At 30.7% G+C, this 13,529-nt stretch overlaps 1 protein-coding gene and 1 long non-coding RNA gene across 2 annotated transcripts; one reads left to right on the top strand and one right to left on the bottom strand.

Annotated features, from left to right (window-relative positions):
- The first annotated feature begins 695 nt into the window (after positions 1-695).
- Positions 696-12,388, top strand: LOC148272234 (uncharacterized). The gene is made up of 2 exons (XR_015824896.1): positions 696-922; positions 11,790-12,388. It is a non-coding gene; the product is annotated as an uncharacterized LOC148272234 (long non-coding RNA).
- Positions 3,349-5,590, bottom strand: LOC148272235 (uncharacterized). The gene is made up of 2 exons (XM_088240314.1): positions 5,551-5,590; positions 3,349-3,771 (listed from the first exon to the last, which is right to left on the bottom strand). The coding sequence occupies exons 1-2, from the start codon at positions 5,560-5,562 to the stop codon at positions 3,478-3,480; spliced, it is 306 nt and encodes a 101-aa protein (XP_088096440.1). The 5' UTR covers positions 5,563-5,590; the 3' UTR covers positions 3,349-3,477.
- Positions 12,389-13,529: the final 1,141 nt, after the last annotated feature.

The following is a 13,529-nucleotide window of genomic DNA, read 5'->3' as shown; positions in this document are numbered from 1 at the left end:
CAATCCATATAATAGTACGGAATAATCGGATGGGATGGTGCTTTAAAACAAAATATTTTACCGGACGAAAAAATACAAAAATTAATTATAAAAGTTATTGTAAAAAAACCAAATAATTTTTCCACTGTTTAATTATTTTAAAAAAATAAGGTTATAGATATAAAATTGGTATATTAAAAGAGTTGTTTGCTTCAAATACATAAAGACAAAATAAATAGTAGTGTTTCTAGGTCACAAAATGTAAGTAATTGGTTAACTAAAACAGGTGGTAATATATCTTAATTCCCAAATTAAAAACAACTACAGCACAACATCATAATTCTTACAAAGAATTTTTTTCTTTATTGAAATGAACAAAGATAATAAAAAGTACAGTTAGGAATACAATTTATCTTAGAAAGAAGTGAAAAGTTACAATTATAATTCTTCTTTACGTAGCACTAATTAAAAACACCGTTTTTATTTTTTTTGTAATTAATATATGTTATCCTAAAAACATTAATAATTAAAAATAAAAAAAACAAACTATTGTAATACGTCACTCCTCATGATATACATAAGAATTGTTTATTTTTTTACGTAATGGGAAACGTTAATGTAAATATATGTATTTAATTTATGTAAAAATTCTATTTAGTAGTAATATTGTATTTAGTAATAATATTGTATTTTTATTTGTTATCTTAATAAAATAAAAACATTTTTAATTATGCAGGTTATGTGCAGTTCTGTATGTAGGCTCTAACGATCACATTATAACCGCCACAGACAATATAATCAGGCGACCAATCTTCGGATTTTGTTTTCTATGCCGAATACCTATCTACGAATCGGCGAATCTTAGCTTTTCTGTCATTGACAGAATGTAGACAAAAATGGTTCGCTCGCTGGTGTAATTTTCAAAAAAGGGCCGCCTTTTGGCGTAAGTGACTTTTATTTCTTTTATGTAGCAAGATTCACTGTCTCTAAACTTCCCATTAATCTTTGGTTGAAATTTACAGTGCCATTTTTATTGTATATTTGTATTTTATATTATTTTATATAGATTTTAACTTATAAATATTTTCACACTCGAAATTTTGACCATCATTTAAATGTTAAATTGTTATGCGAACTACGTTGTTGTGATAGTCCGATGGATTTATTTTAAAGAGATCATGACTGAAAATCTTTATCCAAAACTATAATCACATGGAACCGTCGTAATCTTCTGATTTTGTCCGAGAAGCTGCTGACGTTGAGGTTATGGCTTGATGCTGGAGCCTTCATTGTAGGTCCTCATACAAACTACACCAGATGACCCAGAACTTCAACGGGAAAACTCAAAATCATTGATGAAGCGGGCCTAGATAACATTTTTCAAGATTTCATCTTCGACGCGTCGCCATGTTGTTTTAATTGTCACCTGTTTTCGTTAAACCTGCAACTTCTAATATTTTAAACATAATATGGTTGATTTATATTTTATACTTATATGTTTATAAATTTGTAAGAACCACTTAAATTTTGAGTTATACTTCGACCGATTTCGAGGTTACTACCTCATCGTCAGGAATTAAAGTAACTTATAATTACTCGCGTTGCTTTTTATTTTATAAAATATTGTATGAAAGAAATAGAAAAATGAAAGCAAGAGAGGAAAAGAAGATAAAATGAATCATAACGGGAATATTTTAAAAAGAGAACATGAAGTTAAATTTAATTGATTATTTATTATTTCAAGTTTTTGATTTATGGCTTTACTAATATCTAATAGTACTAAATTGTCTCAACGAAAACCATTTTTATTGACATGCAAAGTTAGAATTGAGACGAGTGTTTATTTGCCAATTTAGATAGTTTGAAAATCTTGTAAATCTGTAGAAAAACGTAGTTTATTCAAGATATTTTAAGAAATTTAGGAATTAGGTACTAGTATTAAACATGTTAACTTTATGAATACTGCAAAGCAAGTGTTTTATTTCAGATATTTTGTCTCGAATATATTTATGTGTTTTATGTTAAACTTTGAGCCTACGTATTCTCGTCATGCTCTAACGTTGCGGCCTAGCCGGTGGCGGTTGGTTTTGTGATCGAAGGATCGCAGGTTTGTGAAGGCGTTTTTTTATTTTGACAAACGCTACAAATGTTTAAATTAAGTTTTGTTTATCGATCCTTCCCAAACTTACCGTCACGAGGCACATAATAAATGTAAACTAGTGTCAACTATCGTTGTAATAATATATATATATTACAATGTGAAACTGTGTGACCAATATTCAAAAGTAGATTTTTTTTTACGTTTACATTTTTGGTAATATTATAAATTGTGAATGATTAGTCATTTTATGTTATGTATATTTTTTTTGTGACAAAATTTGCAATAACAATATTTTTAAAAAAAAAACCTTTATTTGGACTTTATTTATTTATTATAAATTCCAATTAAAGGTTTTTTTAAACAGTATCATCCAAAAAAGAAACATATTGATAAATTAATCTATATTGTGTAATTTATAATTGAAGATATATGTGCATGTAAAATTGTACCGACGAATACTTTCAAATTGTATGTTTTCTATTATGTATCTTTTTTTAATTATTGAATGATAAAGTAGATACTATCCTCAGTTTACCCTGAAAATGGCTCCTGCAATGGTAGCCGAAACGTCAGAACAAATCCAACACACACGGTATCACCCAAAAAAGAAACATTCGCCCAGATTAATTTTTTATGGTATAATATTTATTATCATATTTTTTTTCAATTCAGGATACACTGCAATAAAAAAATTGTACCTGTGATTAAGAGAATATTCGCAAAAGCATCATGAAAAATATCAATTTTATTGTTTCGGCAGTAATTTTATATTCCCGGCACATGCGGGCCATAGGTGTTTGGTATGTAGCATTACTTTAAAACAAAGGCAGTTTAAATATTTCCCGATGTCTGAGTGTTCTCAATCGCGCATTTATTTGTATTTTATTTTGGAGGTTAGTAGTATCTACTTTATAGTTTAATAATATAATTAATAATAGTCCAGAAGAGCGTTGAATCATATTTGACTATTCTTAATTCAATGAGTTTAATATTTTATACAGAAATTTCATATCAAAAAAAACGCGGCGTTTTATCAGAGAATCAAAAAAAATGAAAAAAAGTTAGAAGTTGCTCGTAATTTGAATTTGAACGTGGGTTAGAAATTTGGGACTTATACAAAAGGTACTTCAAGAACTTTTTTTGAACAGGTTCTTTCGACAATGTTTGAGTATGTCCAAACGCTTGCAGACTGGCTGGATTCTCCATATGCATGAGGCATATATGCACCATCAGGTGTGGATTAGGGATAAAATAAAATAACGTTCTTTGAAGATTTGGTTTATTTTGAATTCTAAACGGAAGGCTATTTCACAGGGATGTTTTCTGGTTTAAATATGTTTTTGTCAAATGTGATACAGGGGAGGGTTGGGATCTTAATTTATTGCTTGACGTGGCCCTTACCAGCCTCCGTGCACGCCCCATGTGGATACAGAAGGGCCCCAAACTCCGGCTCCGTGACCCAGGACGTTACCGACTGAAAGAGGGACAGCCCTTGCGGCCCACGCGGTGCTGGGAGCGGCCCACGCCACTGAAGGAGCGGCCCACGCCACGGAAGGAGCGCCCCAGGCCCTCTTGCTGGCCCAGTCTTGGCTCTGGAGAAGCCCTTCGCCCTTCCAGCTTCCGTCGTTGATTCCACCCCAGGGCTTGCCCGAAGCGACCACAGCGCACATACACAGCAGAGCTACCACGAACTGAAAGGAATATCATTTCAATTAATTTAATTCTTATATTCATCAACATTTTCCAGATTTATCAAAAAAAAGTATTACTTGAATCAATTGTTTTATGCTTCCGAACTTTACCCATTAAAATTGTAAAATATAGTATATTACATTCAATCGACAACCGAGTTGCAGCAAATTGGCTGTTTTATCAAATGTTGCATTTACTTAAAGAGACATGTCTTTTTTTATCTGTATGTTTAGATTCGTTATATTTATTAAGTATTGTTTTTTTAAATAACATTTCTTGATTGCAAATTCAATACTCAGAAATTTATGGCATTACCTGTTTTGTAAATTTAATATGAAAATTATTATTTTAATTAAAGTAATTTATTCGTTAACATTGTTTTTATTATCATTAATCGCTTATTTTGTTGAAAAAATAATGTGCATCTTGAGATCAGTAAATACTTCGTCGGTGATGCAAGCCCAGCGCTACCACTACTATAGTGGAATAAAACTATACAATTAACTACTTTAATCAATTAGGGATCAAAACCACTACGGAAGTTTTCAAGAGCTGTGGGGATGTGGCTTTTGGACTAAGCACAATGCCCTTTAAAACATAATTTAAATAATTTATGTGTCATCCCTTGTGTACTGCTCATATGTATGTATGCTTATGTACTTGTGAGATATATGGTAAGCGGTTATAGCGGGGTGGTCCGCTGTCATTCGGGTGAGTATTAAAATATTTGAGAGAGTGATTGTGGATCAACTTGATGTCGCTTATTGCTACATTGCCTGCGGGAGCAATACCTAACCGATACCTCGCCATACACGTACAACTTGCGTGTATCTTGGTATGGGTAAACCTACATACATAGATAGATGCATAAAAAACTAACATTGGAAAATATATATAGTACATTGTACTGTACTATTCGGGATAGTGGATTTTTAAACAATTAATGTATGCATTGTATATTATATTATTTTGTGCTATGTAAATGTGTTTTTACTGAAAATGACAAATATATTTATTATTTATTTAAAACTTTAAACTACAAAAACATATGCACTTTGGTCAAAACAATATCTTTCAGCCTAACAAAAAACATGACGATAAAGAAAAAAAAAACTTAATTTATTAATTAAAAAAATATTGACGTTATGTTAAGTTCTTATATTTTATTGGTAATTTAAAATGGAGGTTAATTTTTGTCTACTTAAAATACGGAATGAAAAGAAGCCTTAGAGTAAATTTCGCACACTAAGTAGAAGACAGGTGTAACTCAAAATTTATCAATTTTGATTTATAAACACAGTCAAAACATGAATTTCGTTCTGCATATTTGACAAAAACAGTCGTAATTCTATCGCAAGTACCTAAGAAGTTATACTCATTACTTCACTTTTCTTATATTTAAGTATTTCGCCATCTATTTTTATATATTATATATTTCTCAAAAATAATCAGTTTTAATTAATTCTAATGTACCTACTACAAATACATTATTTAAAAAAATACTGTAAAACCTATAACTTTTTCTTAAAAGTATAACTTTATTTTTATTATTTTGGATAACTTATATAGCGCCATTTTCGTAATATAATACCACAAGGGCGCTTTACATCTTTTTTGCTCTCCTGTAAAATCAGTCAATTTGAGGTACAACAATATTCTACTCAGTGTGCGATTTAAAGAACTTAATGAAGTGGTGGTGCAAATAAAGAAAAAAGTATTTTTTTATTTATTACATTGTCTAATATTAAAAATTGTATTAGTAAAGTAAATAAACTTACTGCAAAGTTCATTGTTGGTTGATTGGTTTGTTTTGCGATTAACAAATAAATGCTTCTGATTATTACAAGGCGAGAACACTATTTATATATTTCACAATGCATAACGTGATACTAGATATAAGAGGGGGAATAAAGCTCATTTACAGAAAAGCTCGTATCCTTGGGTACACACGTTTCTAAATAACTCAGCAGGTTGACTCAGTGCCATTTCATGTTTAATAATAAATAATCTAGAATATAATAACTGAAAGGTTTATTAGAGTGTTGTATAGATAAGTTGAATTTGCATTTCATTTGAGTATTGTGTATTGAATTTTAAAAAATGTTACAATTCAATAATGCTTTTATTTTGCAAAGCCTTTCTTGGGGGTTGCGGCTACGAGAAAGGTAAAAGAAAAAGCAAAAGTTTTATTCATTTATTCCCCTTTTTGTTCATATATATGTTTATCCGCACTTAGAGTATTTCCCTGTTATCTGGTCTCCATATAATGATGTTCACATCAATAATATTAAATCAGTTTAACATCGATTTTTGAGAAAGATAGGCTGGAGGTTGGGCTTATCCAGATACCAATATACGAATAATGAGTTAGAAACTAGCTTAAATATATCTTCTCTTTAAGATCGTCGAAATAAACCCAACCTTCTAGTCCAATTTAAAATTCATTCACTCAACTTACTCTTTGATGCGCCTGAACTACTGAGCTCAAAAAAAAAATATCACAACTAGAAACCTCAGACAAAACTTACTCTTTCATACCGATAACCATAGAATTAACTATGGTTTTCATTCCCCTGTGCCCAGAATTCTTAGGTCTGCCAACAAACATACCAGTCTTGATTTCTTTGACAACAAGTTGTCTTCTTTCAAACGATCAGTGAATCAAATTCAATTATAAACACCTCTCTCTCGCTTCCACTCCCACAAAGTCTGTGTCAAAGTCCACCATTGTGTCTTTCTACTCTTCTTTATTATAATTTTCTATGCATAAAAATGTCCTTAAAAATGCCGATTGGGCGTTTATATAAATAAATACATAAAAGACAAAAATTTAGTTACAAGACGTATTCAATAAAAAAAAAAAAAAAAGCTTAAGGCACTCAAAAATAGAAATAACTATATTTGTATATAAATTACCTTAAATCAATACTATTACTCAATGGGAAGAAGGAGATAAGTAGAAATATTAAATCTGAATATTTTTTCAAATATTTATTAATCGAGTCTTTAATCAATAAAATACACGAATTATTACAATATTAACATTATAAAAAGAAAAAAGTATTTAAAACATGTATGTCTCGAAATACTATACAATAATAGTTTGTTATCGGTCATTGGTCATTGTCATTGGTTTTAATTAAGATTTTTTTTAATAGTACAGACGTAATATTGTACACAAAGAAAATAATGAACATATTTTTATTTTGTTTTAGAAGAAAAAAAAACCCAAGAAATCCGGATAAAATGGTTTAAAATATGTTTAAACTAGTAAGAAAAGTAGAGAAAAAAAAGTCTATTCAAAAACTATCGCGAATTTTGAGTTTTATCAAAAATTATTCATTTATTTATGAATATCTATTGTATCCCCTTATTATACACTTGTGCCAACGTTTTTTTTTCAATCCTTGATTTTTTTTTTAAGTCTTTCGTAATAGACTATTGAACTAAGCGAAATTATTTATTTATAATTTTTATCGTTTTATCAGCGTATCGTTTTATCAGCGTTATTTTTAAAAATTTTGTGTTTTTGAGATTACTCCGCGTGTGACGTCTCAAGTTCTCTTCGGCTTCTTCTCGGTCATTTCTGCCGATCGGTCCGTTGACGGTTAGTGAACCGAAAATCTTCCACAACTCGTATCAGCGTTGGTTGATTGATATAAACTAGTGACGCCGTTCAAAGTAGTTGGTTTTTATTAAAATATTTTTTTATATTTTTTTCTTACATTTTCAAGAAACTTGCTGCATAATTTTAAATGCTCTAACTTTTACCGCGTGCAAGTAAACATTTTTTGTATTTATTTTTTGTAGGGCTGAAGTTATTAAAACATCCTGGCTTTGTATTTTGACTTACGTACAAGTTACGTACTGTTTGTCAAACTTGAAATAGATTATTATAATATTTATGATTAAATTATTAACTACCTGGTAAAAGAAGAAGTTTAAAAATTGGAAAATTGTTTTGAGGCGTGACTAGTCAGTGAATTGGTTTAGCCGGATGAATCTCATCCCCGCGATAAAGGTTTCAGCTCTTTTACTTCACAAAAGTCAACAGATGGAAAAGTTGAGGAAATACGTATGTTCGAACATAGGCAGAATGGTGAATGTTACACAGTGTGAAAATAACAGGTCATAAGCCCTGTAAATGCCTAGACTCAAAAATGTTTTCCCTCTCTGTTGCAATAAATTTACATAGTGAATTTACTTAATAAATTACCAAAAATATATTACGTGCGACGAAGGGGATTATAATATTCTGTATTTGAGGAAAATTGAACTACTTAGAAAATAAATTTGTTTTATTGGGGTTGAATTGTTTATTTTGGCTCCTGCGACTAAAATTTATTTGCCAATTTGATTTTAGTAATAGACCCCGTTTTAGGACCAAAAATTTTAAATTAAAAAAATCTATCTGCGTACCAAATGAACTTCTATATTTGCATTTTTTAATCAGGATATATGTTTAAATTACCTTGGCGCCTACTCGCGTATTTTTTTTAACAGGCAATCAAAACATTACTTAGGTTTAAATTTGTGATGCAATCATTAAAACTATTTCAAATTGTTATTAAAATCAGGCAGTATTTTTTGCTCATGTTTTTTTTTTTAATGTCACTGAAGTGTGTAAACAAAATACACGCTATTTTTGTACAATGCTTCAGTAACGCAAATATTGCGTTACCCTCAGCGCAACGATCTTAAAAAAAGAGTTCGTGAATCATAAAAATGAATAAAGAAATTAAAGACCACGTTTTTAAGACATCAAATGTCCAAAATTTTCCAAAATCAAATTCTTGGATCTTATAACTCTTTGTCTATGAATCTTCATTCCCTTTCTGCACCTAATGGTGCATAGAGCACTGCATTGGTATACCAATCGCAACGTATCTTATTATTTTTTGTTACGTGAAGGAAAGACGATCAGTCTTACATTTTCGGTGCCGGTTCAGGGACTATGAAATATTCCAATGTTGAAACATCGTTTAAAATAAATATTTTACATCAACTAAGTCGGGAATCGAATCCGAGACCTCTTGCATCGCAGGCAAACGCGCTGACCATTACACCACGAGGCCGACGAAACGAAACGAAGTCTATGAGTCTATGTATTATAATTGTTTTTTCTAAATATTTTTTACGAAAATTGCATCTACCTCTAATTTACTGTTAAAAATACGGTGTATGTTTTTGTAAAAAATATCTTATGTCCACATGAATTTGTTTGACAACAAAAAACATCCGTTTATCGGCCTTGAGGTGTAATGGTCAGAGCATTTGCCTTCCATGCGAGAGGTCTCGGGTTCGATTCCCGACATGGTTGATATGAAATATTATTTAAAAGGGTGTTTTTACCCGAGAAAATTTCATAGTCCCTAGACTGATACCTAAAGCGTAAGACTGATCACCTTACCTTCATGTAACAAAAATGATCAAGATACGCTGCGATCGGTGTACCTATGATGATGATAAATTAGCGCATTACTTTTTCGACAGTTCAAAGGGTATTTCTGATTGGTCTGATATATACGTTTTAGTTGTTTACTGAATATTTTTACAAATCCAAATATAGAGAGGTCAAATAGGTACTATACATGTTTCTGAAATACCGCTTAATTTATTTCATTCATTCATACGATTTTTTTCATAGTTTGCGCTTAAAACCACAAAGGTATATTTTGCATAAAATTGTAAAATAGAGTATTGGTTAAAACAGTAAATGTCTTTTTAATATTTAAATATACATACAATATTTATACATTTTTTACAGTGCAATAATGATTTATTTAATTATTTATTTATACATGTTATATGTTTACGTTTAATGTTAAAACTTTGCCCAGCTGACAAGGGTTCAAACCCTTTCTATGATATATTACATTAAAAGCTATAAAAACTACACCAAAACCGTATTATTCATTTTAAACACTCTTTTTAACAAATTTTTGGTTTTTGACAATTGAGGTTTTTAAAACAAGGTCTTCGGTGCAATTTCTCGCAGTATTTAAAATGCAAGAGATTCAATCAAAAACTATGCCAACAACTGCATATTCCAACCATACAACTTTCTATCGGATCTTTTGAATGACGATTATCATATTTAGTGTTAGTTATTGATTATAAAACATGAAATAGTTTCTGGTCAACGTGCTTATTTGTTGAGACATGTTTTTATTCCAAGGATACGAGCTTTTCTGTAACTCAGCTTTCTTACCCCCTCCCAGATCTGGTATCACGTAATGCATTGTGCAATATATAAATAGTGCTGTCGCCCTGTAATAAGCAGAAGCATTTATTTGTGCATTAAAAACAAACCAATCAAACAAAAATGAACTCTGCAGTAAGTTTATTTACGATTATTATATTAAACATTAACTTCGCTTTCGATCTCAATCAATCAAAGTTTTTTTTTATATATTATAACTCTCCTTAATTCAACTTTTTCATTGAACATATTTATACCCTCGAATTTTTTGCCCAGAGAAGAGAACTTAATAAAATGTTTATTTTTTAATTTATAGTTTATATTTGAAGCACAGACTTTGTGTTTATTCATTATAATAAATAAAAAAAAACAACTTCGTTTTTAAATCACATTGAATCAGTCAAACATCGATTGCTTCGAAAAATAGCGTGGATGCTTGGACTAGAGAGAGATAATTATTCTTATGCTGAAATAGAGTCAATGTTAAATATTTCTAGTCTACAAAAACGTAGAACTAATATTGACTCCATATATATGTTCGGCATACTAAATGGTATAATCGATGTTCCATCATTACTGGGACAAGTAAAATTCAATTTTCCGACTCGTAGATTGAGAAACAATGAAGTACTGTTCATCGATCAGCATAAAATAAACTATGGCCTAAATTCTCCAATGACCCGTCTTTGTCGTATTTTTAACTCAAGATAAGATCTGGACTTTTTTGGTTTAAGTTTACAACGATTTAAACGAGCACTAAATAAATAGTCCAGATCTTATCTCGATGTCCCTTGTCAATGCTTCTTTCTTTCTTCTGTTTTAAACTATTCTTTTATTGTAATATTTAAACCTTATAAATTGTATACATAGACAATGTCCGTTAATAAATAAATAAATAAATAAATAACCACTAATTTTTTATTATTATTATTTTTTTTATTTTTTATTATTATTTTTTCTCCACCGACCGGTTTCAAAGCAAACAACTTCTTTGTCAAGGTTTACGTAACTAATGACTTTATTTCTATTTTATTTTTATCATTTTTACTAAATACTACACGTGGACCCAATAAATCATTTTTCCTCACACGGGTGGTAATTTGATATCAATATTTTCGAAGTTAGAGAGAACTAAAAGAAGTATTGTTTATTTGGTTTTAAATTATTGTTTTCTTATTATGAAACTTTTTTTTAATTTCTAAATTGTCCAATTTTAATGTTTTATTTTCAACATGAAATACTTTTAATCCAGTGTCTTTATTGAAGTTCTGATTATTTTCTATCAGATGATTTGCGAATTCAGAAAAATTATTATTTATTTTTAATTTTTTCAATCCCGTCAGGGTTATATATATGCATGCAATATCTCGTCTGGTTACTGTAGTCATTAAGTGATTTTAAAGGTTGATTTTAAATTAATCTCCAATGTATTTTTTTAAGTAATAACGTTTGAGTCCATTTCATTGTATTTTTTACTGTCCTGCATTTGTCGTTGTTTAAGAATGTGGTAAAGTTTTTGTTGTCTCGTATTATATTCATGTATGTCAGCATGTTTTAAAATTAAACTGATATTTTTCAATATATTAAAAATAAAATCACGTTGTTTTTATGTACCACTTATATTTTTATAATTTAACAACCAACTAGTTTCGGCAATACTATGCCTTCTTCAGGGTTAATAACAAACTAACATAACATATATACGATTTTCACAGTGAGGGTAGAGTGGGCGTGGCTACGGGAGAAGAGAGGAAAGGGGGTTTGTGTGTGGATTTAGGGAGAAGGAACATATTAAAAGTTTTATATTTTTTCTAGTTCGTGGTAGCTCTGCTGTGCATGTGCGCTGTGGTCGCTTCAGGCAAGCCCTGGGGTGGAATCAACGATGGAAGCTGGAAGGGCGAAGGACTTCTCCAGAGCCAAGACTGGGCCAGCAAGAGGGCCTGGGGCGCTCCTTCCGTGGCGTGGGCCGCTCCTTCAGTGGCGTGGGCCGCTCCCGGCACCGCGTGGGCCGCAAGGGCTGTCCCTCTCTCAGTCGGTAACGTCCTGGGTCACGGAGCCGGAGTTTGGGGTCCATCCGTATCCACATGGGGCGCTCACGGAGGCTGGTAAAGGCCACGCCACGCACTAAATTAATACCCTGAACCTCCCCTCTACTATATTATATTCATCATCTTAAATTATCTATTTTCATCCCTGTAAAATACCTGTTTGAGTGATGTAAAATAAATTGTGCCAAAAGCAGATATTTTATTGCATTGTGTTAATAACATTTTAGATACATAATATATACTTTATATTATGTCATCTTTTTAATCATATTTGCCTAATTGCAGCGAATTCATTTTTACATCAATATTAATTAAATTATTCGTAAAAATTGCACATTTCTAATAAAATTTTATACTACTGATAAACGACTGTTTATTTTAATTTTTACTATAAATCACTTCTTTTGAACATAAATAAAAAAATACAATTATTTCCTAAGCAAATCTATACACAAAATACTATGGAAAATTTATACAGCGGTTATGATCTATTGACTGCATCTATAATATTAAAACTCTTGAATTGATTGAATGCGTCTGTCTCTTATACTCGCGGAATTTGATACTTATTGTCGTAGTATCAACGCTTAGCCAGGATTATTTTCGTTAAATAAAATTTAATATTACCTGATAATTTTTATAAAAATAAACCATGAGGACGTATTTTTTCAAATATTTTTTCATGTTCATATTTACCTCTCAATAGAATTGAACTCTAAATGAATATTATCACAAAAAAAACAATCATTCAGATATGAAATATTTCTAGTTTACTACAATATTTGAGTTTGTCCAAATGTTTGTAGACAAAATACTGGATTTCACCCCCTCGGGAGTCATTAAGATCAACAAATTACAACGGGAATGAAGAATACCTTCAAGAAGGAAATATGGAAGTCTAGACATTTACATGACTTATGACCTGGTTTAAGTTGCCACTTTACACACTCTGTAACATTTACCATTTTGACCATGTTTGAACATTCATATTTCTTAAATTCTTCCATTTGGTGATGTTAGATAAGTTAAATAGCTGAAACCTTTATTTTTGTGAAGAGATTCCATTGTCTGAATTATTTCACATACTGGGCAACGCCTGAAAACAATTTTCCAGTTTTTAAACTTCTTCGTGGACCAGTTAGTTTTATTACTATTTTTGAGTTAACTTAAATATTGTAATTCTTAATAAAGCCTAAATTCTTAAGCTGTTCATAATTCTTATAGGTATCATAATATAAAGCGTAGAGCGTTTAGATTACTTATCATACTCACTAACCCCTTAGCCATAACTGTAACCAAACATCATTTATCTTCCTTCTTCATGTTAGTTTACATACACATTCTATCACTTCTTCACAATATTTTAAATAATCCCACTTCGCCTGTTTATCTGAAAGAGCTCATTCAACCTCTTTCACAACACGGACTATCTCTTCGTTCTAGTAACGAGAAAACCTTTTTAATACCCAGTCATCGCTCTAATTGTCTTCCCTCCTCTTTCACAGTA

Source organism: Micrasema longulum, unplaced genomic scaffold (genome assembly GCF_059751315.1).
Source record: "Micrasema longulum isolate JH-2025_06_02 unplaced genomic scaffold, ASM5975131v1 h1tg002420l, whole genome shotgun sequence".
In the NCBI taxonomy this organism is placed as follows: Eukaryota; Metazoa; Arthropoda; class Insecta; order Trichoptera; family Brachycentridae; genus Micrasema; species Micrasema longulum.
The sequence above is the reverse complement of the archived record's forward strand: the minus strand, read 5'-3'. Positions and strand labels throughout refer to the sequence as shown.